Below are 26,358 nucleotides of genomic sequence, written 5' to 3'. Positions count from 1 at the left end.
GTAGGCCATCACAGCTCACTGGAGATGACACAGTTGGAAGAGTCCCAGTAACTTAATCTATCGCAGTCCCCTCTGCACACTGCAACTACAGCCCCAGACACGAGGCTGCTTCAGGTCTCCAGTATCCCCCCTCCACCGCACTATTTCTTCTATTACATGCTTTAAAAACAGGTTATCACCAGGAACAAATGCCTCCTGAGTACGAAAACCAAACTTTCTGATGGATGACAACACAATTACTGAATCTTAGCAAGAGGCCAATATGAAGGGGCAATACAGAAGTTTCCTATAAATATGCAGTCACTCAAGTATCTAACAAGTCATCCCAGCTTGCAATAGTAGCCTAAACCAGCAACCATTTGGGGTGCAACAACCAATACCCACAAATCAAAGTCAGGGATCCACAGAAGTCTGCATGGTCCAGTCTACAGGTCCACAGAAGCCCCATACTTAAAAATGAAAACGAAAAACAGAAGTCCTGTAGTTAAGATAAGCATCACTTCAATGTAAGCTCGCATTAATGGCTCCTATAGATTTCTATGTATTTGGACAGAGAAACAATTAACAGAAAACAATGTGTCAAGAAAGAGGAAAGGTATGCCGAGAAGGTAGCATGTGAGTTTTCTAGAGCAAAAGCCTGCTGAATCTACAGAAGGACACCAGCACACACTAACATGGACAGTAGCTTCATAACTTAGATCACATCCAAAAGGGCAGCAGCTGCTATATGCAGTCAAATGAAGGCTACAGATTTAATTATACATCCAATGCAACAAAGGACTGAAGAACACCTACCTAGAAGCCACTGGCACATTATTATAACCCTACACACTCCAGACTACATAGTTGAGGTTGGCCTCCTGGTTGCTGCTCACACTGGGCAACTATGAGTTCAGTAAGAGAACTATGTGAGCAAATAAATGAAAGTGTTGCATGAATAGCTATCTACTCCTCACATAAGAACAGCCTGACTCTATTACTAAGAAGAAAAAAACCCCACCCAACACCTAATAAAAGGTGTCCCAAGAAATGTTGATTTGGATTCGTTTCTTACACATGCATTCAATCCCCTATTAGGCTTTATAACAAGGCAACTGCTTGCAAGGATAGTTTTAATATATCTTCCCTCCTCCCCCCCCCCCCAAGTTAATGGTGGGCTACAGTTTTCAGAGTGATTTCCTGTTTGCATTATATTCTAAAAACCCTGCTCATTTGCTCCACTAAGAGGCATGTGCTTGGAAGTGGTTTTGATGGCTTTTAGTCACATCCCCCTTTTGATTGCCACAACACCCAAAGCATCTGAAAATAAGTGAGCTATTTCAAGTTACATTCCCTTCCTTCCCTGCCCACATGTACTTGGCTACCAGTTTGGGACACAAGATCAGAGGGAGCTTCAGGCTTCAGAATACTACAAAACACTTAAAAAAAAAAACACATTAACACAACTTCATCTTCCTTCCCCTTGCTTAGCAAATTTGTATCTGTTGGTGTTAACCTATGTCTCAAAAGGTCTCCTACCTATTTTTCATGTCCTCATTGCCACTTTCCAAGGCCTCAACCCAGCAGTCAGTACCTGACCCACCACGGCATCCAGACTCTTGGAGCAAGCACTAGCCGCTAGATGAAGTGGCAGCACGCAGGTGCAGATTGTGTTGGCATCTCTTGCCTTCCCATAAGGCTGTCTCGTTTCCCCTTGCTTGGTACAACAGCTTCACTGCTTGCCTCTGTCATCTGTCTCCTCCCTGCAACGGATTCTACAGCTGAGCTCATGTTGTTCCTTTTCCCCAGGCACCCAATAACTCAAGACTTTTCTGTAGCACTAGATGAGCGCAAGTAGAAGCTGCAAGAAGAGACACTGATGGGGCCTCAGTCTTGCATGGCCGGGTTCAAGGCTGCAACCAAAAACAGTCGCTGTGGGAGGGGAACACAGAGGCCGTGAAGCAGCACGCTTGCAGTAGAGGTTTGTGGCAGTAAGCAGCATCACAGCCTTTGCAACAGTCTCAGGCTTGCTCATCAGAGCAATAGCCTAAGAGCCACTTTCTACTTGTCTAGTGAACAAGACAAAAAAATCCCACACACCTAAGCGAGTTTGAGGAGAGATGTGTTGAGTACCATTGCTTTATAAAAAATCAGCTGGGCTGGAACTAGCCAACCCCTTGGAAATAAGCACATTTTGTTTCCCTCCCTCCACACAAGAGCCAGTTGCATAAAGTTGGGTCAACATGTGGCACGCATATGATTCAAATGTAACATTTCCTTGAAACCAGCAGCAAGCCCAGAGGATGATCTGCACTGCTGATCATGTCAATTTTTTTCCCCCATGGCTGTCATAAAAAAACCCAGAAAGTCTGCTGATCTCTTGAGACATAAAGAGCAAACCTCATTCTACTGATTAGCTTTCCACAGATTTCACTGAAGCAGGTGGTTTGGGGTTTTTTTCCACTAAAAAAAAAAGTAAAACCCAAGACATACACAAAGGTCTCTGACAGCAACCATCCTCATGAAATAACCTCAAATGAATGACATAACTGTGTGCAGATTCAGTCCCTCATCTCCAAATCACTTAGTAGAATTTCCAAGAATCAGACAAAGACAATCAAAGGATGCTGAACAGCTTCCACACAAAAACAACTAAGCAGGCTATGCTCTTCAGTCTGGAAAAAAAGTGGCTAAGAAATAAAGGTCCTTAAAATAATAAGGAAAACAGAGGGTGAAAAAGGTCATGGAGCTACTATTATTCACCATTCCCTCCAATACTGGAGCTGGGAGGCAGGCAGAGGTTGAAAGCATGTGAGATGAGATGGTTCTTCACACAACATGCCCTAAAATAGCGCACCTCTTCACAGCAGTGTATCGTGGATGCTAGGAGTTTTACACTGGTTTGTTCAGCGTGTTCACAGAAACTCTGGATTAATTTCTCAAGTACAAAAGCACCATTTCTGTGTCAGTAGGTTACAGGGCTGTGAAATGCTGGAAGCCGGGAGACTGTTCTGGTGCACTGTCACTACATCCTTGCCCTCATTCCTGTACTCCTCCCAAGGCACCGGACTACACATACACCTTTCTCCCAATCCAGTGCTGCTGGTTTTATGTTCTTTATGCATAAACTAAGTGGATTGAGAAAAGAATCATTAAGACCACTTCAAGTTAACATTTTTCTATTCCTTTGCCTACCATGAACAAGAGCTCATAACATCTCTCCTATTATTGACTGAGGAACAACTCATTTATGCTTTTCCTTCAATTCTTCTCCAATACAACTGGTAAATCTGAAGAGGCAAATCTCTGCTAGTGACACCCTTCAAGGCTGGTGACTGAAATTAGTTCAGAACTTCTCCAAGAACAGGACTAAAGTAACTAGTTTCTTATTCACATTACTTTTATAACATGTGAAGGGCTGTTTATAAAAGCATGGAGCTTTACAACTTCATACATGACAACAAAAAAGGTACTGACATCTAATTTCAGCAGGAATTTTGGGCTGCACTCCCAGCATCTAAAGCTGGCACTTCCACAGAAGGCCCAACACCAGTAAGAACTACTCATTTCATAAAGAAAAACTAAAGTGAGAAAGATTTAAGATATCAGGCAGCATGAATAATTAATGAGGCGAGACTAAATTTACATGCAAAAGACACTCAAAAGCTACACCAATAGCTTTGGCAGGGATAAGAGTACCTTTTTGTATTGAAAAAAAAATAATCTTTCATAGGTCAAAAACATACTTCGGGATTTCTATTACTTCCTAAACTGAGGTTGCATTCAAAATGAAAAGTTTTCAGAAGCCGCAATTTTCACCAAGCAGTCCCTTGGCAGTGGGGTTTTTATTTAGACTATCAGTGAGGAACAAGATCGTGCAATTACATGTGAAACGAAGAAAGCAGCAGCGTGTTGGTGCTCCGTATTTCACTTCAGGGCTGGTGGTTTGAACAATGGGTTAATCTATCATTGTGCTTTGAGTAAGTTCAGCCACGCTGGCATGCGGCCTAAGTTCTACCTGCAGAGATACAACACCATTCCCTCCCACACGTGCAGGCGACAGACTTCCAAAGATTCCACATCCAGTTTACTTTCCAGTAATAACGCTGTAATGAGTAACAGCTGGGCTCAGAGGACAGTACTCTACCTGGCCACGCTTTACCTGGAGGCCAGTGACAAGTGCTTTGTCCTAGGGCCTGTCCTGCTTGACTGCGTTGTCAGTGACCTGGAGGAGGTGTTGCACCACACCCTCCTCCAGTCTGGGGATGAGACCCACCTGAGGGCAACCGCCAACATGCCAGAGGGCAGGGCTGCCACCCACAGAGACCTAGGCAGGGTAGAGGAACGGGCCGACAGCAACCTGAGGAAATTTAACAAGCACAAATAGTCCTGTACCAGGGAAGGAATAATTCCCTGCACACTGGTACAGCCTAAGGACCGCCTGGTTGGAGAGCAGCTCTGCTGAAAAGAAAAAAAAACATGCATGGACAGCAAGTTGAACATGAACATGACCAGCAAAGGTCAACAGCAACCTGAGCTGCATTAACAGGAGCACAAGCAATGGATGGAGGAAAGTTAATGAGTGCTGAGTAGAAGAGGATAATCAATCACATGGAGATACTGCATCCAGTTCTGGGAGCTCCAGTACAAGACAGACATCGAGAACCTGGAATGAGTTCAGTGAAGGGCCACCAAGATGGTTGAGGGCTGAAGTACCTCTCCAGTGAGAAGGGGCTGAGGGAACTGGCCCATGTTGAGCCCAAGAACAGACAGCTTTGAGGGAGACATAGCAGCAGCCTGTCCCAGAGGTCATTGAGAAGACAGAGCCAGGCTCTTCCCTGAGGTGCAGGGTGGGAAAACAGGAGACAAGCAGCTTAAATTGATACAACAGATGTCCTCACCAGGTATAAGGAAAACAATTCTCACTAACAGAATAATTAATCCTTAGAACCAGTCACTTGGAGAGGCTGCACAAACCGCATTCCTAGAGGTTTCCAAGACTAGACAAAACCCTAAACAATGTGGTTTGAATTCAAGAGACCTTGCTTTGAGCAGAAAGCTAGACTATAGACCTCTTGAGACCCCTTCCAACCTGAATGGTTTTGTAATTCTGTGAAAGGACACATCACAACACTGGACAAAGAGGTTGCACCATGATTAAAATGACTCCTTAAGTAAAAATTATAGCTGAGGGGTGCCAGACTTTGGCAACTGAGTGCTTGGAAAAAGGTCTTCAGACACCTTTCTAGAACTGCAAATAAAGAGATTTGGTGGCTGGTTCCCAAAAAAGCGTTTTGAACCAAGCAAGCTTTGTGTGTCTTGTAAGATTTCACAAGTTTTGGTGTCATTGTTAGTGACAGGGTCAACAACCCACACTATTCTAGGCTGGTGAGCAACATGTTCTAACAGTGCCATACAACCTCATGGTGACAATGCCAAATTTCTTGCACACTAACAGCTGGTTTAAGTATTAGAACATTTCTGAAAATGTTAAGGGATCACAGATTGTGCCTTCCTCTATCCTACAAGAACAAAACCTAGATATAAACCCAGATTTTTTTCTAATTTCAGTCACAGGACAACGGAACAAATTTGGATGAGGGCAAAAGTTTGGAGCAAACATTTGTACTGATCAGATAGTTGCACTGAATCTTTTCCTTTTTTTAACCCTTCACTTAGTTATTTCTCCCACTGAATATTGAAGGAAAATAAGATACAGGCCCATAAAGACAGTCTCCAAAGACTTAAAGGTTCTGTATGTCTTAGTTGGAATGGCCACGTTTAACACTTAAAACTCACTGGTTTTCTATACGATGGGCTCTAATGCCAACACAGCCGAAAGCAGTCCATACTCCAACACAGAGGTCTAGACAACTCACTGAATCAAAGCTGTGTGCCTCAGATGAGACAACATATTAAAAGTCTCGGGTCCGAGTGGATGCTTCTCTCCACTCCTCATCCTGCCCCCTCCACAGCAGGATTAGCCAACAGCTCGCAAACCATGCCCTGAAGTCACTGCAACTTACTACTCAGCACGTTCAGAGAAGCCAGCAGTTATTCCAGCTTGCTTCGTATTCCAGACAAAAAGCTGTGGCACTTTAGCACCTTTTTCAAACATTGCTCAGCCAACCTTCCTGCCTCTGCCATGCGAGCCAAAGAACCACCACCCAACACCACCTTTCCTGAGCAACACCTTCCCTGCAGCACAAGCCCAAAATCTTCCACTTCCTCCAGGTGGCCAAGGTGGTAAGTTGAAAGAACAAGAGCAGCAACTTTCACACCCCTGAACTGCGTCAGTCAAGCCAGCTCTGACCTGGTAAGTCTTCCAATTTCTCTGAAACAAGAGTACTGACATTATGTCTAGTTCTCGTGGTTGGAAGACCACCTTCCATACCCTCTACGTGCTTACCACAACAGAGCTCTGACCTCACCGCCAACATCTCTATTCCCTACTCAACCTACTGCAATACAAGCTTCCTAAAGAAAAAAAGCTGTGTTCATTAACGTGATGTTACTTTTCTAAGCCTACGGCTATAATAAAAGCACAGTATCTTCAGCAGGGACATCTGGATATTAACTCTTACATTTTTTATCAACATTTTTTAATTTTTGATATTTTTAAAAAAATAATCATTAATCAAAAAATTGATAAAAGCATCACTATCGACTACTTTTAACAAGATCCCAATTTAAGTAAAAAAAATGCTGTAGTATAACTCTCAAATAAAATTACTTACCCCGTTAGATTTTCCCCCTTGTTTATAACAACCTGAAGATGCTTATCAGCACTGCTGTAGCTAACACACTCGTATGAGTAAATCATTCCAAGTGAGAAATATGCTTATTGCATGTTTATCCAAGGACCTTTACTCCCACACCCTGTATTTTAAACACCTGCAAAAGGTGTTTATTACCACATATATACCTGTAAATATCACCCCCTATAAATCACAGCATAAGCCAGTAGGTCATCTTAAGTGGATGCATCTGCATTGCCCCGGCAGCTGCTCTGCCCTCTATCCCATAGTTAGAAATCAAAAGCAGCAGGCAATCAACACTCAACCTTTGTTTGCTGTGCATAATTCTTGATAAATCTCTCCATTTCTCATTGCAACAGAATTAACAGAATTATGCATGTGTGGGAATCTCTCTTCAGAAGGCTTCTGACACTGTCCTCCTGGTTTCAGCTGTGAGAGAGTTAATTTTCTTCTTTGGAGCTGGTACAGTGCTATGTTTTGGATTTAGTATGAGAATAATATTGATAACACACTGATGTAAGCATTACTTAGCAACAAGTCAAGGACTTTTCAGTTTCCCATGCTCTGCCAGTGAGCAGGTGCACAAGCAGCTGGGGGGGAGCACAGCCAGGACAGCTGATCCGAACTAGCCAAAGGGATATTCCATACCATAGAACATTACGGTCAGTATATAAACAGGGGGGAGCTGGCCGGGAGGTGCCAACTGCTGATCAGGGACTGGCTGGGCACTGGTCAGCAGGTGGTGAGAATTGTATTGTGCATCACTTGTTTATCTTGGGTTTTAGTCCTCTCTTTTTATCTTCCTTTTCATTACTACTATTATGTTTTACTTTATTTCAATTATTAAACTGTTCTTACCTCAACTCACTGGTTTCACCTTTTTCCAATTCTCCTCCCCATCCCACCAGGGAGAGGAGCAAGTGAGCAGCTGTGTGGTACTTAGTTGCTGGCTGGGGTTAAACAACAACATCCCTACAACTGATTCATAAGGTAACTACAACCAATACTACAACAGCAAGTGAGAAGTTGACCTTGCAATCTCTGCCAGGTAACAGTAATTACCAACCTACTGTCAAACTAAAGAGCTTTATTTCATAGGGTTTGCAGGGACCACCACATCTAGCATTGCATCACCTTTGTGTTTATTAAATTTGAAGACAGCACAAGGCTGAAATGGAGTGCAAACATATCAGAGGACGTAACAAGAGCTCAAAGGGACCTTAAGCTACAGAAACTAGTCTGGAGAAGCCTCATGGGACATTCCCAGGTGAGACTTAAGAACAACTAATTTCCTAGAAATAAGAGTCTTGAGAGGAACTTAAAACTCTCTCCTTAACCCTCCCTAAAGGTCACGGGTCTTCAAATACATAAAAGACTGCTGCAGAGACCAGACTAACATGTTCTCCATTCTCCTGCCAAGTAGGACTAGTAATAATTAGTGAAAAGTACAGCTTAGTGCTTGATGTGGCACATTGAGAAGGCAACAGAAAACAAAGATCCCTACCAGATATTCCAACACCTAGCAGGCAGCAGATAACTTGTGCATGCTTAGCATTCTGCTAGCATTTTTACAGCTATGCATTATTTTTATGGCATTACAGTAAGCTAGGATTCTTGGAGGAGGCTTGAGGTGAAAGATCATATTTCAATACATTTTAAACCTCTTTACCGTTGATTCATCTTTCTCCTAGAATCCTTTTCACTGTAGCTCAGCTCAGTCCTGGATCTCCCTTTTACATCTTGCTTTCTAAGAAGTATCTGCTTAGTATAATCCTAATTTATTCCTAATTGCAATTGTGTCATGTTTTTCTTCTCCTTTCTTAAAACGCACAGGCTCCCCACCTGTCCTCTTCATATCCTTGGTATTCTAGAATAAGCTGCATCATAAACAGGTACCACTCAGCATGACTGGCTTTTACACTGCACCTCTAGTTCGGAAAAACACACACAACAAATAAACAAAAAACCACCCCAGGCAACCTGCCTGTTTTAATCAAAGACACGACACAAGCTACTACAGATCCTCAAAACAGTTATGTGCACAGTAAGATTTACTAATATTTACCCACAATGAGAATCAGTCTCAATTCTTTTAAAGAGACTGAAAGTTGTTTTACAAAATATGCAGATGGGTAGAGATGGTTCCAACCTTTCTTGCATTGACAGAAGTTTCAGTGCAGAACCTGCACTCACATTGCAACCGATCCAGAAATCCTTTTCCATTACTACTTGTGCTTCGAGAACCTAAAACATCTGAGGTCTCAGCGTAACTATGAGACTTTGGTTTTCATTTCCATGAAAAAGCAAGGAAAAGCAACCCTAGTTTAGTAACATCCTTTTGCCTTTGGAAGAGCTAAATCAGACCTCCCTTCCCACGCATTTCTGTCCTCAAAAGCAGCTTTCAAGTCACACACATTCACAACGTTTTTCTTGCTTCTCTGCTCACTCAACAGGCTCACACTCCACAGGCTAGGCTTTTAGTCTACCTTTTCTGTTACAAAGTTCATCAACACTCTATCTGTTTATCTGCTCCATACAAACCGATAAGGAAATAAGCCCACAGAAGATAAGTAGGAACTCTTCAACAGCTACCTTTCTGCTGAGCCAGCAAGTGCTGTTTCTGGCACCATCTGTGTCCTGAAAGTCTGTTCTCTAGTGCTTTATTCACTAAACATGGAGAAAATGTTTGGAAAGAAAGTATCTTGAAGCATCTTCTACACTGAGGAAGCTAGTTTTAAAATGTTTTTAGTTTTCAAATGTTTAAAAAAAAAGGAAAAAAAAAAAAGGGTGACATTTCACATAACAGCTCCTTCTCAGAAGAACTCTAAAATAAAATCTGATCATGCACATGTCCTTCGTATTACTGAATTGATATAATAATATCTATATGCAATTTATGTGCGAGCAGAATAAACTGAAGATGCATTCCAGAAGTGATGATGCTTTTATGGAACTTGGGCACTCATCCAGGGTCCTCAAACCCAGACAGTCCAGTGAGGGAAGGGAGAAAATCCAAATTACCTCGTGGATGAGTTTATCCTGGATAAACCCCTACTGGTCCAGACTCCAGTTTCAGTCTGAGGCAAGTCGTAAATTTTCTTAGTTCAGATGCTGCCTTCCCTCCACCTCCAGTTCCTCCTAATTGGGCAAGAAGTCTAAGAGTACCCAACCCACAGGTACAGAAACCTGCAGAACCTTGCCAAAAATGTTCTTGTGAAGTTAAAATTAATTAGCAAGCAAGTTTTGTACAAACTTAACCTTGAATGCCTTGGAATACATTAGAATTTTGAATTTTATCTTTTACAGCTGCACTTTTAAGAGTCAGCTCTTCAGGATAGCAACCTTGTGGTTTTGTTTCAATATTTGTTTCAATAACTCAGCAGATTATAGCAGGTCATTATCTGCCTCTTTGCTACCGCTTAGCCCTGAATGTGGTCTAAAAGGGTTATCTTCCCTTTTTTACTTATACCATTATGATCTGATAAGTACACAGAGAACTCTAAGATTACCCAAAGGACGCAATTACAAGTCCAATTGCTATGGCAGGTTGTAAAAGTCAGTATTTTGGTTCAGTAGCTTCAACCTATGTGAAGGAGAAATCTAATTGGAACATTCTTCTCCAAAAAGGCAGACAGAAAAGGAAATAGTAAACCTGAGTTTGTGTACTTGGTTTACACAAAGTCTTATTAATAAATGCTTGTTACGCTGTGCCCATTTACACCCACTGTTTATTTCCCAATCTAGATGAAATAACTATGGGTCAAGTGTCCTACCTCACATGCATCTTCCAAGGGTTTCCTTAACACTAAAGTTCAATGTATTCTCTTTTCCGTGTTACTAAAGGCACTAGGACTTTACTAAACAGGCAGATATGCCACTTAGAAAGATAAGAGGGTACACCAATGAAACAGTTTCAAGGTTTTCACAGGAAACTCATTTACTGCGGCATTTCATGAATCTTAAGAGCCAGCTCCCATCTGCATGGAGAGCGAAGCACATGTATCACCAGTGGTGCACCTTCCTCAGCTGATGTATTGCAAAACGTTCTCAATTCAGATTAAACTTCAATTTATTCCCCGAATGTTTTTCTGGTTTTGAAAACCAGGAGGTAATACTATACTCTGGCGTGCTCCAGAGTAGGAGCTACTACCAAACTCTGTTACGCTTCACACACAAACACTTCAGCTACATTACTGCGGGATCAGCATCCCTACCGCTCTTTCCAGACCTGCTTTCCCCAAACCCTACGAGCTGCATTTGAGAATATTATGGATGCCTTCCTTATAATAAAGGGGTTTTGTGGGTAATTTGTTATAAGCCAGAGACCATCTCTGTTGGGTATGGATGTTCACAGAGACACTTGCTAAGTCCCAGTCCCACATGGCCCAAGATTACAGGTACCACTGCGTGACACCAGCAACAAGAACAGCTTCAAAGCACTGAACTAGAGGCACACACACAAACTGTCATGGGCATGCCTGTAGGCTGTGTAAAATGCTTGTTTTCTATAAAGAACAAAATTAAAACACAACAATTATTTCAACAGAGCTTAAGAAAACACTTTTGCAAAGAATGACAAGGTAACTCTCCTAATAATGCTTATACTGGGGGGGGAAATTTCAGAAGAACACTAATCTTCTGTTCTTTTCACATATCCTCATGTCACTGTAAAAAAAGGTGTCATAGAGTACTAAGTGTGTTTTGTATTTCAGTATCAAATATACACAAGGGCTGATACACTGAACTAACCTACAGACCGCTTTTACCAGTTGGTTTTGGTTTGGTTTTAAGGATTTCACACCCATTAGAAGTAGTCAGTCTTGATTCAAGCAATTAACAAAGTAGTGATGAGGCACACAGATTGGCACAGAGGGACTATAAGAAACAATTTAAGTAAAATTGCTCCAGCTGCCACACACACACACCACCCCCTCAGAAAACATTATGCAAGAACACTGCTTCAATATAAATCCTTCCCTGTATGCGCAAACCTTAACTCTCCCTACCGAGCAACTGGTTGCAAGAAAGACATGTTTTAAAGAAGAATCATCCAAAACTTTCTTAATAGCTCAAAGGAAGCTTCTGCAAGGTCTTTTAGCGTCAACAACAACAACAAGAGATACCAGATCCCAAGGTAAGCCTGACAAAAGACAATTCCCTGATTAATTTAATCATCAGTTGCTGGTTTTTGTCAATTGGAACTCTTTTGAGAACATACAAAACTTACCTGCGTAGTGCAGAAGTGACAGACCACCCGCACTTACAAAGAAAAACTTTAGGAAGTTTGTGGACAAACCACACTCTGCAAGCAGCCCTGATATCACAAGAGAATACAAAAGTATTGCAGAAGTTATTTTGGGGCCTCCAAATTCTGTGACCAAAGGTTCAGGTCTGTACAAACAGCTTCAGGACATCTAGGCAAGGCTGAGATTATGTTAACAGGGACAATTTTAACTCTTCCTTGGCAACATTAAGACACCAGTGTTTTAAAAACATGGGCCAGAGGGAACATCTGTCTGAGACCAGATGTCACCACAAACTGCAGCAACAAAAAAATCAGGAAGCAGATGCAGATACAAGTATGTAGCTATTAACGCTTGTATGTTACAGGTAAGGAGGGATGAGCAGGTAAAAGAATTTTGATGTACTCCGCTCAACAGTGCTCACACCCATGTTTATTTACATCTTACCGAATCATGTGCCTCTGATCTGATATTCACTATTCCTACACAAAATCCTCAGAGGCAGTTTGTACCAAAAAAGAAGTTAATCCTCAAATCGGTCACCCACCCTCAACCATTTCTACTACTACTCTTCCCAAAAGCTTGACAAAAAAGCAGTTCCAAATTTGAAATAAAGGGTATCAGATGGATACAGTTCAACTGAGGGGAGCACAAGGTTTGGGAAGTGCGGAGAAAATGCTTATACGGAGTGCAGAGACACAAGGACAGACCGAAGCCATGAGGGGTGGTGTGTGCTGATGTCTTACAGAAACCCTGCGGTTGACAGCCGAGGTTGGACAGAGCAATGCCTCCGCTCTTCTCCAAAGCTAGGAAGCAATCGGGCCGTGCAAACAAAGAAGTAGCTGCAGATGGAAAGTCAGATGAAGGCAGCAGACCAAACCTGCTCAGAGAACAACGCTACCCAAACCTGAGCTTTATCCTCTCAAACCCTCCACCCTTTAATCTCCCTCAGGCAACAGGATGAATTACTACTAGTAAAATGCAAAGACAACATTTTAAACACATACAAAGTAGAAAAACAATACAGAAAACAGATCCATTCTCACAGTAGCCCATCTACTGCAAAAATTAAAACACTATTTGTGGAGTGTAAACAGCAAGTATACAATATAAAAGTGAGAGCCAATAATTGTAATAGCATGAGCAATTTGCCATAATGCCACCACTACAGAGGAGCAAGGAAAAACAAACAACCAAGACAATATCAAAGAAGGAGGATCAGCATTAAATTTCTGCTTTTGTGAAGGTCTTGGCCAAGCATTTAAATACAAACTTGTATTAAGTTTACCAAACTCATACACCAGACACCAGCAAGGTCCAAAATGGACACGCTTTCAGTCGAAGAGAGTGACTGCATCAGGAAGTCAGCATTCACCAAGGAATCCATTTCAACATTTTTTATGGTTAACTCTGAGAGCAGAAATGAAGGCAGTTATCTGAATTGCTTAGAAGGCTCTATTGTTCCCTCTTCCAAAGGATTTTTCCCCAGAACAGAATGGGTGGTGTCTGCGCAAAGCAAGTGAAAGGTGGGGGAAGGGGAAGAGAGTCTTGTGGATAAAGAGAGAAACAGAAATACAGTTTTAAGCACAGATACCAATTTTTAAAGTAACTTCCTACCTCCCACTGCAAGTGAGGCGGGATATTTCTGATCTGAAGCTTCCGACTCCTGCAGATAAAGAAAATAGTTAAAAAAAAACAGAAAGAAAACATTATTGCAAGATAGACCATACATAGCAGCGTCATACATTTAAGCATCTGTCGTACTAAGGGGGGCAAAACCAAATACATAATTCAAAAAAATCCCAACAGATCGCTGGGGGGGAATGTCAGGTCAAAACCATTTCAAGTCCAAAGAGCTGTTACAGAAATACTTGTTACACATTTGACAGCTGTTACATTTCATGAAGTCTCCACTTTTCTTGAAGATTATTTCTATTTCAGCTTTAAGGCCTTCAGTATCTAATTCTCTCCACTATAAATGGGTGTGATAATCCCGTGTATTTGTACTGGGTTCCCCTCCACACAATTTAATTATTTTTTTTTTTAATTCACCAAGATGATACTTCAGGATTCTACATCCCTTGGAGGAAAAAAAAATCTAAATTTGAATTAATACATTTGCTTTGATACTAAGCTTTTCATTAGCCTAATAACAGACTGGGCTGATGTTCTCCATCCCTGATCCGGAGGAGGGGGTAAGAATCAGTAAATTCATTGCATTTTCACCCCAAATTTACATCGGTTTTCACTTATCTAGTAAACAAAACGTTCACTTTGAAGTGCTACTGCAAAGCCTGTTAGTGTGCTGGCTGCCTTCACAGCCAAGTCCTTTGTCTCCTCCCTTCCCCCAAAGTGAGAGAACAAATAAATGCCAGAGATGCCACAGAACCCTTGGGATTTACAAGAATGTGTAGATTAACACAGTTTCAGCTGGGCTCAGGTAGGGTGTGCTGGTTGGGCCAGCCTGGCTAGCCTGGGAAGATCTGGGGAAGGGAGAGGGGACAGCACGCAGAGCGGTCCAGCCTAAAAGGTCTCAACTACATTTTGGTTCACCACAGCAGCTAGACTAAGTGTCTTGTGTTCAAACACTCCGGTTTTGTGTAGTGTTTTAATTGCTCGATACTGACCTCTCAGGAAAACACTTCACCTTTTAAGGACTTCTTAACAAAAGTTTGTTAAAATTATACAGACCAACAAAAATCTTGCAACAAAACAAGTTTTAGAGATGTTCCCGTCTAGCAATAAAATCAAAAGCTTTAATTTCCCCCCTCAGACACTTTTAAAATACGCTCCTCTCCCTAATACCCCCAACCCCCCATCCACACAGGTCTGCCGTGAGTGTTTTACATCCCTGGAAATGCTCTTCTCCACAAGCTTTGTCCAGGGCACAGCTGGAGCTCACAGCACAAAGCCACCTTTCCCAAACTTCTCCTCACATGGAGATGTCTGTCACACCCAACTCTATGGCGACCATGAGATCAAGGGACAAGCTCCCCCCCCTCCAGAAAAGCCGAACAGGGCTCTGTTATGCAGCATTTCTCAGCTGTTTTCACTCCCTCTCAAACAAGTAAGAGCAGATTTCAGCATTCGCTCACGTAAATAGACAAGGAAGGGAGAAGAAAAACTGAAACCGCACACAACCCTATTTAAACTTTCATTTCCAATAAGCAAAGAGAGAGTCAGGAGCTGCTTCACTGGAACTGGGAGGGGGGAGTTTCCTTGAAGTCTGCAGATTTCCTCAAATTGTATCTCAGGTAGCGACACTGCTATGAAACATCCCCCTGAAGCAGTGATACACTGCTCCAAAATAATCTCAGACAGCAACCTGAAACTTGAAAGTTGGGACCTAAAGTAGAACATAAAAGGGGGATGTTCATTCAGTATTAAAAATCCCAAGCCACAAAACTGGCAGCCAATACGCTAAGCAATGTGCTTCAAACTGTGCTGTGCCATTAGTCTCTCACACTTGTAGATTCAAATTAAAATTCACGTAGCAAGGAGTGCCGCTTGCAGAAGGATCCAAGCACACAACAGCCCAGCCAGCACACCAGCAGGTCTCGCCCCAGCTCCACACCAAGCTGGGCAACAAATGCTCACGCCAAGCTGGGGATGTCCACGGTGAGAAGCAGAGGGGGAAAAGTCCTTTCCAGAAGCCCATATACAACTGACTCCACAACTGCCACCTCACATTTAATTTCAGAAGGAAAGCCTACGTATCCTCTCCCTTTAATGCCCAACACCTGAGAGAGACAAAAAAGTGATCTCTATGTTTACTCAATAAAGGACATAACACAAGGTTTGGAGGGGTTTTTTCTTCCCACAACTTGAGGAACTGAGAAGTTTGATGCCACGTAAAACTTCTGCCAGCCAACATTTGTAGCTGTCCTGGTTTCAGCTGGGATAGAGTTAATTTCCTTCTTAGTACAGTGTTGTGTTTTGGCTCTGATGTGAGAAAAATATTGATAGGACACTGATGGTTTTAGTTGCTGCTGGGCAATGTGTCATATCAGGACAGTAGCACAGAAATAACTTGAACATCCTGAAAGGGAGGAGGAGGAAGGGAGAGAAGCAAGGAAGAAGTGCCACCTTAAAATTACCAGTTCCTCTACCACATTCATAAAGAGCCAAAGGAAATGGCAAGCCAAGTATAAAATGGGTACAGTCCCGCTGTGCACCTCCGTTTATGGCAATAGTGAGACACCTATTGTACAAAACTGAAAGGTCACTTCAAAAATACAAAAATAGCTATATGAACCATTTAATTTGAAACTATTTACACCTTCATCAGTTGCTTGACTGCATTGCAAGTAATTTTAACTTGTCACCCATTGCACAAGTTTGAAAACTGGTGTTTATTGATGCATGTGAAAATTTAATTTTTTTACATTACTGTTGTATCAATTAGCAACAGGAAAAACAATTTCATAAAGCTTTGTGCAGCCTAGAGAGGAATCACACAGAATCAGTGTGATATAAAAGATCACAAGCACCTTTGAGACTTCTCCATTTCAGTTACTAACAGCTCCTATTAAAAAAAGCAAGCTAAATTTCTTAACATTGCCTAAAAATACACAAAGCTTGTCACCCCTTTCCCCCTCTGCCCTTCTCCCCACACAGAAAGAATAGACAGAAATGATAAGCGAAATTTTTGTGTTCCCAGGACCAGCACAAGCACTGAGCTAGCTGTGAGCAGACAGAGAATCCCCCACGCGCTGCAATAACCTGCGCAGCTCCTGCTCAGAAAGATCTCACTCCTCCTGCCCTTCCCCGCATGCCGGCAGCCCCGTACAGCTCTTTGCTGCAGGGTGGCATCAGCGACGTGCAGCCACCTCTGCTGCGTGCACGTGAACCCACGGAGAATCAGCTCTCAGCTTCCTCAAGAAAATTCCCAAGCCAAATGCAAACGTATAGCAAAGAGCAAGGAACAAAGCTGGGTTTGACTGAATTTACTGGAGTAGCAACAGCTTCCGCGAGGATGGGTTCTGACTTCAGAAAGCATGCTTATGCACAGGGACATAACTCTACACTACGGGTGAGGAAAGAGAAAAACACGGGAGCACCTTCTTGGAAATACTCTCCCATATCTCAGACATCAGGTCTTTCGGGTGCTTTCCATCTTCCTCATAACACTCTTCTCCTCAGCAAAGCATGGTATTTGCAAAGCTCCTACAGCTATCACATCCCAGGTAACATAAACCTACAGAGGGTATAATTTTATGTTGAAATAATCTTGGTTTGTTACTTTACAACTACTTGCGGTTACACTGGGTGTGTAAGACAAAAAAATAGTCTTTTGAAATTCCATGAAGGCATTTTATTACAATAGTTTCATTTACCATATAGCTTACCTAGTCTTAATAAATCCTTAGTAAAACACTGCCAACATCTCTCGTCAATGTGACTCATGTAAGCCTTGTATATACACTTTTTCCAGTTTAAGCAGATTTCTGAATTCATTTCTTCCATTCTAAATAGGCACTGCAAGCACATGTCAACTAAAAAAAAAAAGTCTGGGAAAATTATGTTTGTGCTCTGTATCAAAGGTTTTTGAAAGCTACCTATAGTTCACAGCATGTGAACAGGTATTCCCCCTTGTTTCTCTTTTTCAAAGACACCTAACACCTCTTATTGGGCAAGAACAAAACAGACTTCTCTGATTTCTGTGTAAGGTTAGTCCATTAGCAATTACTCGGCAATAATTTACTTTTCTTAAGAGGAATTGCACGCATTTCAATTTGTATTTCCAGGTGATACGCAGATAACTAGATTCAGTTACTTCACACCACCGCTGACGACCACGCGACCATGCGCCTACATCAACATATTCATTCTTGGGGTGTTGAGACATGGAGTCTTGTGTTTGGGGGACATTAATCTCTGCAACACTGAAAGCAGGTAAAACAAAAAGACATCATTGTGTCCCTTTCACAAGGAAAGCAGCACATTTGTGCTACATGCGTGCGCAGACACAGCAAGAGGGAAGTACCATAAAGATGGATAATTTACTAAAAGCCATCTTAAGTGATCTCTGAAGGGGTCATCTCTCATACGTAAATACAGAGAGCACATGGCACAGGGACACCCAGTGCTCTCAACCCACAGGAACCCTCCACACATATGAAACAATACTAAACATGTCTTAGAGAAAACGTGGTGGGAGGAGGGAAGAAGAAAACCCACAGTTTCTGCATTCTTTCTTTTGTACATACTCTTTCCTTCTCTCTCTGCCCTCCCTGTATACTTCACTTTTCCCTTCAACCTATCAAAACCCTCTTGGGTAAGAAAGGTCTCAAAAATTGTCCATTTTTGCATCCCTACATTAAATAAAATCTCGCTATATGCCTTCACTCACTAATACAACCTCACTGCATGCTTTGTGATATTTAGCAAAGGCAAATCATGTAAGATCCATACCTCCCCTTAAGGGACACTAATGTTAAAAGAGAGACGACAGAAAATTATAAAGCATAGAACTATAAAGTATCATGCTTTTGCTCACAGTCCCTATTTTTATATCCCATAGGCGTGTCAAAATTTTACCATTTAAAGAGAAGCACATACACAAGTATCAAAGCAACCCCACTTCCACACTGTTGTTGCACCCATACTCTTACCAAACCCTTCTCACCATCCTCCCACCCCCCAGAGACCTGCTGCCTCCTGCTCTTTAATTCCCATTTCCAACAATAACGCCACGTAATAGTATCTTATTTCAGCTGCCATACGAACTACACACAACATTAATGCCTTAAACCTGCACAGCACAAACCTACTCTTTTTAAACAAGCATCGGGGGGGGGCAGTTAAACACATTTGAAAGGAGATCAAGTGAACATCGACAATGTTAGTCAGTTCAATTGTTTGAACTCAATACCTATGGGACGGAAAGTAAATGGTCTACCTTTTCCACTCTTAGGAACATGGAAAGAGCAAGCGCTTACTCATTCCATCCGCTCTAGGTAGGTACCACCAAACAGGTTACCTGGAAAAAGTCTCGGCACCTCACACCTACAGCACAGATGCAGGGTATGCCAATACCCACCAGCACCAAGTGCTGTTACTCCCTAGTGCTGCCTCCGAGTTCACGGTCCCCCAGCTCTGACAGCTATGCGTGATGCCCCTGCAAACCCACTCACTGAAACAATGCTTTCTCTCCCTGAGCTCCAAAGACCTGCATGAAGACAGAAAAAAAAAAAGTCACTTCTCAAGCTTACTTCACTGACAACACAAACTTAACAGACAGCTGGAGATGAAATATTAAAGAAAAAAAACCACACCACACAAGAAAAAACCTGCTACGGGCTGTGGCTAATGCCATATGGTAAGAAACAACTTCCACAAAAGTCATCCTGACACGAACAGCCATAGAAACAAAGTTAGCAACTCCTACAGCCAAATGGAAAACTGCTGGTGATCTACTGAATTTATAGGGGAGAAAGGGAAGAGGTGTCTTACTGTTTACTCTGCAACGAGCAAAACAAAAACAGGCAAGAAAAACCCAGCCCTGAAAGCTACCCCCACACACAGAGTTTATTAGTTTCTCCCACTCAGGTTGCTTCAAGTAGCTGATGCTTGATCACGGAGTGAATCAGTGTTTTTAATGCTCTTCTAGTGGGAAAGAAAAAAAGGGGGGAGGGGCAGGCACAGATTTAGAGGATGAAATAAAAAAATCCTTAACTCTCAATTCATGTTAGTGTGGTTGGGGGAAAAAAAAAGCAGAAGCAGGGGGTTTAGTTACAAGGTGAGGGAGGGGGGTTCTCCTTTTCTTCGTAGTAAATGTAGGTAATAGTACAGGTTAAGCCACTGCAGTAGCTTGTCCTGTAAGCGGTGCTTCATAAACCTCATGGGTTTAAGCTATCTTTTTGGTCTCTAAGTTGTTCACATTTGATTCCTGGAAGCACCTTACAAACAATAGTAAGTCCACTGAAATAAAAGCTTACTGAATGTGCATTCTAAGCCATTTTTATATACGTATGAAATTTTGTATGTGTACACACACAATTATACATCTTAATTTGCTTATTCCTAACACGTAGTTCTGATAAATACAAAAGCAAAGGGTCACACTCCTTACCTAAAAAGAAGGTATACTGAATTTCTCTTAAAAACGCACTCAGGTTCAATAAAACGACAGAGGTTTGCCTATCATTTCTGTTAAAAGGGAATTAATTTATAGTGTATATTACAAGGCACACTGATGACACAGTTACTGTATTTGATCAAATCAAGCCATTAGCTTGTGAACCAGAACGTTATCTCAATGCCTTACCTATAGAAGAAAAAGAAAAATGGTTTCAAATACTGGCTTGTTAACAAACACCACCGGGGGGGCGGGGGGGGTTGTTGTGTTTTTGGTTGGTTATTTATTTTAAACACTCATCTGGACAGCAGAATACTTGAAGAGGAAATGTTACTGCGCCAATTTCAGACCTAATCAGCAGTTCAAGCAGAGAAAGCTTGACTAAGCCACAGGCAAACTGCACCAGTATTCTCTTTGGGTTGCCTTATTATTTAATCCCAGACCTGGATTTAAAAGCACTCTATACTACCACTCAGAATAAGGATTTTTCATGAAATTTAGACAAGATTTTTTTCTCAAGGCTCATGCAAGACATAACGGTTGGCTCCTAACTACACTTTTCCCCTTTCATCTTGGTACATACAGCCCACCAAAGTAGCTGCTTTGGAGAGGTGTATCATCTCAGCATTCAGGATGAAAATCTGGCTGTTAATTACCTCCCAGATCCCTCTGTGCTGATGATCAAATTTCCTACCACTGCCTGCAAAACATCACATTTGCTAACTACTTTCCACTGGGACAAACAATCGGAAAGCTGTCCATGGGGACAGGACACCACGTAACTCCTCTCCCCAAAGCCACCAGCCAAACAACTGGGCACAGGGCTGCACTCTCCGTGCAGAATAAACTCCAGCACTCTGGAAGAGACTGGATATTTGTGGGCAGGATAGGATAGCTCAGGAAGCACAACCAGAAGATTTATACTGGCACATCTGAGTTACATCATACAAAATAGGTCAATCAACCAACGTAAGGCTGACAGTAGTTCTTATGTTTATGTCGATCAGCCAGAGAGAAGGCTTTCCCTCATTACCATTCACTTCAGGATTTCAGTTCAACAATTCTTCACATCACTAATTAGACTAAAAGCTTATATTCATTATTTGTAAATTCCCCTGAGTGGTCCATAAAGACATTTTAAAAAGAAAATTCTAAAGATTCTGCCATTACCATATTAATGTTGAACTTCTCCTTTAAAAAAAACTTTCATTTTCCAGGTGCTGCTAATGAGAGAAGGCTGGTTTTCTTTTAATTAAAGAATTAAACATTGCTTTAAATTTAATGGGAAGTTCCAGTATCCTTTAGGAAAATGGGCTTTCATCTACCTTTGTGGCTTCTACCATTTCAGGCCTTACCTCTTCCCTCATACCGAAACTTCCGAGAAACTGAAATAGATTTTCTTTTTTTTGTTTGTTTGGGTTGATTTTGGGGTTTGGTGGTTTGGGGTTTTCTCTTGTTTTTGGGGGGAAGGGTACATTTTAGAGGGGGAGACGTGTGTTTGTTTATAATGCCACAGTTTCTCCTTCTCTCCTCCTCCTCCTCAAAGCAGGGGTCTGTATTCCTCAAACAATTACACTACTGAGACGATTTTGTTGACCAAACATTTTAGAGCTATGGTCACCTGCCATTTATTCTCACACCCGACCACTAAATTGTACTTAACTGGGATGCAGATAACAGTGAAAACACTCCAGAGGTATATGAAAGACTGAAAATAACATCTTTCAACACAGAAGTTCTTCCAAACATGCAAAAGACTTGCCTACTCCAGACCCTAACCAGTATGAACTATTAATCCCCTAATGATGGGACACAATGCCCATCTTTTATCTTTTTCCTCTCCACCCCTCCTCTCCTTCAACCACCAAAATAGCTAAAGGCTTCTTCTCTCCCTTCACATGTTTTCCTAGTGCCCACAGGGGCTGCCAGTTGAAACAGTCAATATTCCCATCGTGAGCTAACTAACTGTAAAGTTCTACATCAGCTGTAAGAAGCAGCTCTAGACTGAAACTTGCATATGATGTCCCTGCAATACATGGCCAAGTTAGGGGCCGGGGAGCGCTAGATTAGATAATTTTAAAATTCCTTCTTCTCAATTTTCAGGGAATTCAGCTCCATTTAAAGAGCCCGGTGAGGAGAAAAAAAAAAAAATGGTGCAGGATACTTCAGTGTCATTTCTAAAACAAAAAAAGGGTGCAAAGGCTGGAATAATTAAAAAAGCCAACAAGATACTTTGTTCCATGAAACAGCTGCTGGATGTACCCTCACAGTGCTTTTATTTTGCATGTCTTCCCTGCCACCATTACTTACACCACAGAAGTTTGCACATCAATTAGAAACCCAAAGGAAATCAGTGATAAGTGACACAGATATAACATATGATGTAAAACTCTGGGCAATGTTTTTTTGGTACAGGAGGTATGGCACCAGATTAGATCTCGTCTTAACAATAGCTCAATGATTCAACCTTCTCAGATTGAAATATCTAAATGAAGTTAGCAGCATCCGTAGCCACCATGCTGCTGAGACCAACTTGTACAACCACAGGCTGAGAACATCGGACACGTTATCCAGATTCCTTACGCCACAGCTATAGACAGGCAGCCTAACCCATTTTGTTCTCTGTCAGGTCAGGCTCAAGTGAAACGCTGGCTGTTCATACTCAGTGGAACATACCAAGTTTACTGTGTGCACGAGATTAACCAGTCAAATTCTGTTCTGGTTTTGGGGGGTAGAGGGGAAACAAAATAAGGATTGAAGTAAAATAGCAAGAATTGCTCTGCCTACACGCTTATAGCATGTAATCAATCGCAAGGCTTCTGTTACATAGGGAGAGAGCAGGGAACCTCTTATTTGCCACTTTCTTGCTATTAAATATTTGATTTAAACCTTTCAGGCTAAGAGCAAGCTACTTTAGAGCTTAAGCTGAGCGAGGTGTTAGGGTAGTTCAGGGACTCATCCCAGCGCATACTTCTCTGCTGCCACCGCTTCACCACACACACAGACTTTCTAAAGAAAAACCCGTTTGCTGCCTCTCAGGATACTTTACCCAAAAAATGGCAGAAATTAACGTCCAATTCCTAAAATTATCTCAGTAAATGAAGATTCCTATGGGGGAAACACACTGAAACACTCACGCTGCTGAAAAACACCATCTAACTTCAAGAAGCTTATATGCTATAACTAGAAAAATTGAAAAATCTTGCTTGGTCTGCTTTTAAGTGTATCTATAAACTTCAGCTGACAAACAGATTTACTGGCATTTTCAAGTGTCTCCCATGATATAAAAGGATATTAACAAGGGCAAACTACTTCATTTAGGCAACTGTCTATATAATAATATCTAAAAATACGAATAAAGTCCCAGTGCTTAAAAGAACAAAAACTAAAAGCAAGAGTTTAAAAGAGCACAGAGTTTGAACATAGAGCCACTCCTAAAGAATGTAGTGCATGTGTATGTGTACAAGCACACGCACGTGTGGCTTCCCACTCTGCACCTATCCTGGACAAAGCTTCCATAATTTTTTTTCATAAATACATATATTATTCAACTTTGCAAGAGGACAGCTTTATACTGACATAATAATTGAGCATTTAAAACATATACTATGTCCATCATCTGATGTTCCGACAAAGCCTAACAATGCTCACATGGCTAAGTTGTTGTGTTTTTTTTAATTTAAACAAACAAATCTATTTTCTCATTACTGCTTTCCACATTTCAATCTCAAGACAAACCAAGAAAAGTTTAAAGAGCACCGGCAAGACAAATAGCTTCTTTTAAACCTTCTAGACCACACTAACAGGAATAGATTAAGTAGAATACTTCACCAGTTTTTTACAACAGAAATGTCAAATTTACCATACATTTCCTATTATTTTTGCTTTAAAATAAGTTCTTCCATATCAAAGAATTAATTAAAATAAGCCTTATTCACAGAAGTTTTAAAAAAACAGAAACTTTTCAAGTATAAACTGATGCACACGATAACTGAGTAAGACACTGCACAGATACCAATTGTCTCTTTGATGCTCTAGTAATTATTTTACTAGTGCACTTTGTTGAACTAATTGAATACCAACAAGAAGAAATAGCACTCAAGTGCTGGCCCTTACTAATGGTAATTCCACGTGGTCTTAAACTGATTAAGTGACCTAAAGCAGATGAGGTATAACACCTCTACCAGAGGATTGCTAGAATGTGTGGGTTTTGCACTATCACCACCAAATAGTTTTCCTTCCTTTCTCTTGCCCTGTCAAAGCCCAAAAGCCATAGGAAGTGACTACCCTGCTGTTTGGCTTTGTCATTTTTACGCTGAACGTGACCAGATGCAGAATTTTAAAAAGAGTTATTGCTTTTTCTATACTTAAAATTACTCACAAAGAGAAACAAATTACGCTTATGGTTTCCAGACATTATGGTCATTTCTTTTAATTAATTTTCTCTGAAGAGTTCTCCCCAAAAAATGGAATCCTATTCAGTTACGCAAAAAATTGTGTGGACAGAACAGCACCAAATAAAATTACTTCATAGCTGTACTTACAGCAAAAAGCTACACGTTATTTAGAACAACTGCATACTTGTACTCTCCCCTCAATAAATTTTATATCCTCGAAGCGCAGAATGCACAGTCTTTCTGCTGGGATGTAGCACTAAGTAATACACCCACTTTGCACACACTATTTTCTATATTAAGTTTTGATCTAACGACAGGTTACTGGACAAAATCTAACTTTTTGATTAACGTGTTTTAAAAAGTTAAATTTATAAAGTAATAACAACCATGCTAAGTTTTCTATTGTCTGCAAAGCTTATTTTCTCTTTTTTATAGGGCAGTAATTTTAAATACATCTACACTAGTAACTCCATATTCACAGTAAATATTTTGTACTGGCGTAGTTAAAGCATCACAGTTTATGTGTAAAGAGGGTTTTTTCCCATTTTTTTATGTTTACTTAATAGAAATAATGTTAATCATATATGCATTAAACTTCATTTTTAATAATTGACTTGCTTTTGTCACAGCAGCTTAGATTAGTGCACACAGCCTTACATAGTACATACAACATATGAAAGCAATCCCTGAGCTTTCATACCAGGCCTTCATGGAAGCCTTAGGAGTATCATTTCATTCTGGTCAACCAGAGAAATCAACAACTAAAATTCAATTGTTCACAAATTCTAAATTACGCAGCATTTTAATTTTAGAAATTTTCAAAGGCAAGTTACATTGAAAAAATCAATTGTATAAGAGGCCTAAGTGGATTTCCATTAGTAAACTTTAAGTTAATACTAAATAATTTCCCCTGCTTTCGTAATATTATTAAAAAACTGCCATGACTTTAAGAAGTGGCATATAAAGCAATTACAGGATGGCCACTATCACCTTTTAAGTAACTCCATTGTTTTTCATTTTATTTTTCCACAGAAAACACAGAATATAGTGCATGTTTTGAGGATGAAGACCAGAGAGCATCAACTTTTTCACCGTCACTGGAGATTTAAATATATTGTTATGATCAGAGAACAAATTTCTGCACTGAAAACCACACTCTTTACACAGGGTAGCATTTAACATTTACACTATTTCAGTTCATTTTGTATTTAACTGAATAAAATTGTAAATTTGAATCAGTTTCAAAGCAGAGAAAAGGCCTATATTGTGCTACAGCTAACCAGCTGATTCATAATCTACAAGTTAATCGTCATTAACGTTGAGGTTATTTCCATTTAGTAACTTGCAGTTTTTCAAAGGCACAGCATTTTGCTAGATATTTAAATCAAGATTAGGCACAAAGTTCATATGAATTATGATGAATATTTCGACTACGTTTAATAAATTATTTAGCAGTTAATTACTTCAAATTTAGTTTGTATACAGATGTGCAAACTTATTATCAAACCAAGGCAGTGATACTATCTCTTTTTTACAATTATACAGTACTGATTTGTTAGCAGATACCTAAATAAGGTGGTACCTGCCCCCACTAGTAGATCAAGTTGCATTTACCTCAGAGCTAGCTTAGTATAGTTTAAATACGCCTTTCAAAGCTTTGAAATTCAACTGCTCCATCTGCATATAGATGTGCCCAACAACTGAGGATTTAAGAAGAGCATTTTAAAGAAATAAAGAGCAGGAGAAAGCTAAAAATACCGAATTACACACACAAAAAAAAAACCCCACCAAAATCAGCATCAGGAAGACTATGATGTTATACGATAAATATTCAACCACAGAAAGAAATCATCCTTCTTTAGAGGTTACTGATCATCATCTGCTAACACTACTGTTCGTAT

At 40.8% G+C, this 26,358-nt stretch overlaps 1 protein-coding gene across 3 annotated transcripts in view; it reads right to left on the bottom strand.

Annotated features, from left to right (window-relative positions):
• IGF2BP3 (insulin like growth factor 2 mRNA binding protein 3) overlaps window positions 1–26,358 on the bottom strand; it is a 114,360-nt gene that overhangs the window by 75,054 nt on the left and 12,948 nt on the right. For all 3 annotated transcript variants that reach the window (XM_040590098.1, XM_040590099.1, XM_040590097.1), the window contains one exon: window positions 13,598–13,646. In XM_040590098.1, coding sequence (XP_040446032.1) covers window positions 13,598–13,646 — 49 coding nt within the window. The remainder of the gene's footprint in view (window positions 1–13,597; window positions 13,647–26,358) is intronic.

Source organism: Falco naumanni, chromosome 4 (genome assembly GCF_017639655.2).
Source record: "Falco naumanni isolate bFalNau1 chromosome 4, bFalNau1.pat, whole genome shotgun sequence".
In the NCBI taxonomy this organism is placed as follows: domain Eukaryota; kingdom Metazoa; phylum Chordata; class Aves; order Falconiformes; family Falconidae; genus Falco; species Falco naumanni.
This window is presented reverse-complemented; position numbering and strand designations above follow the sequence as displayed.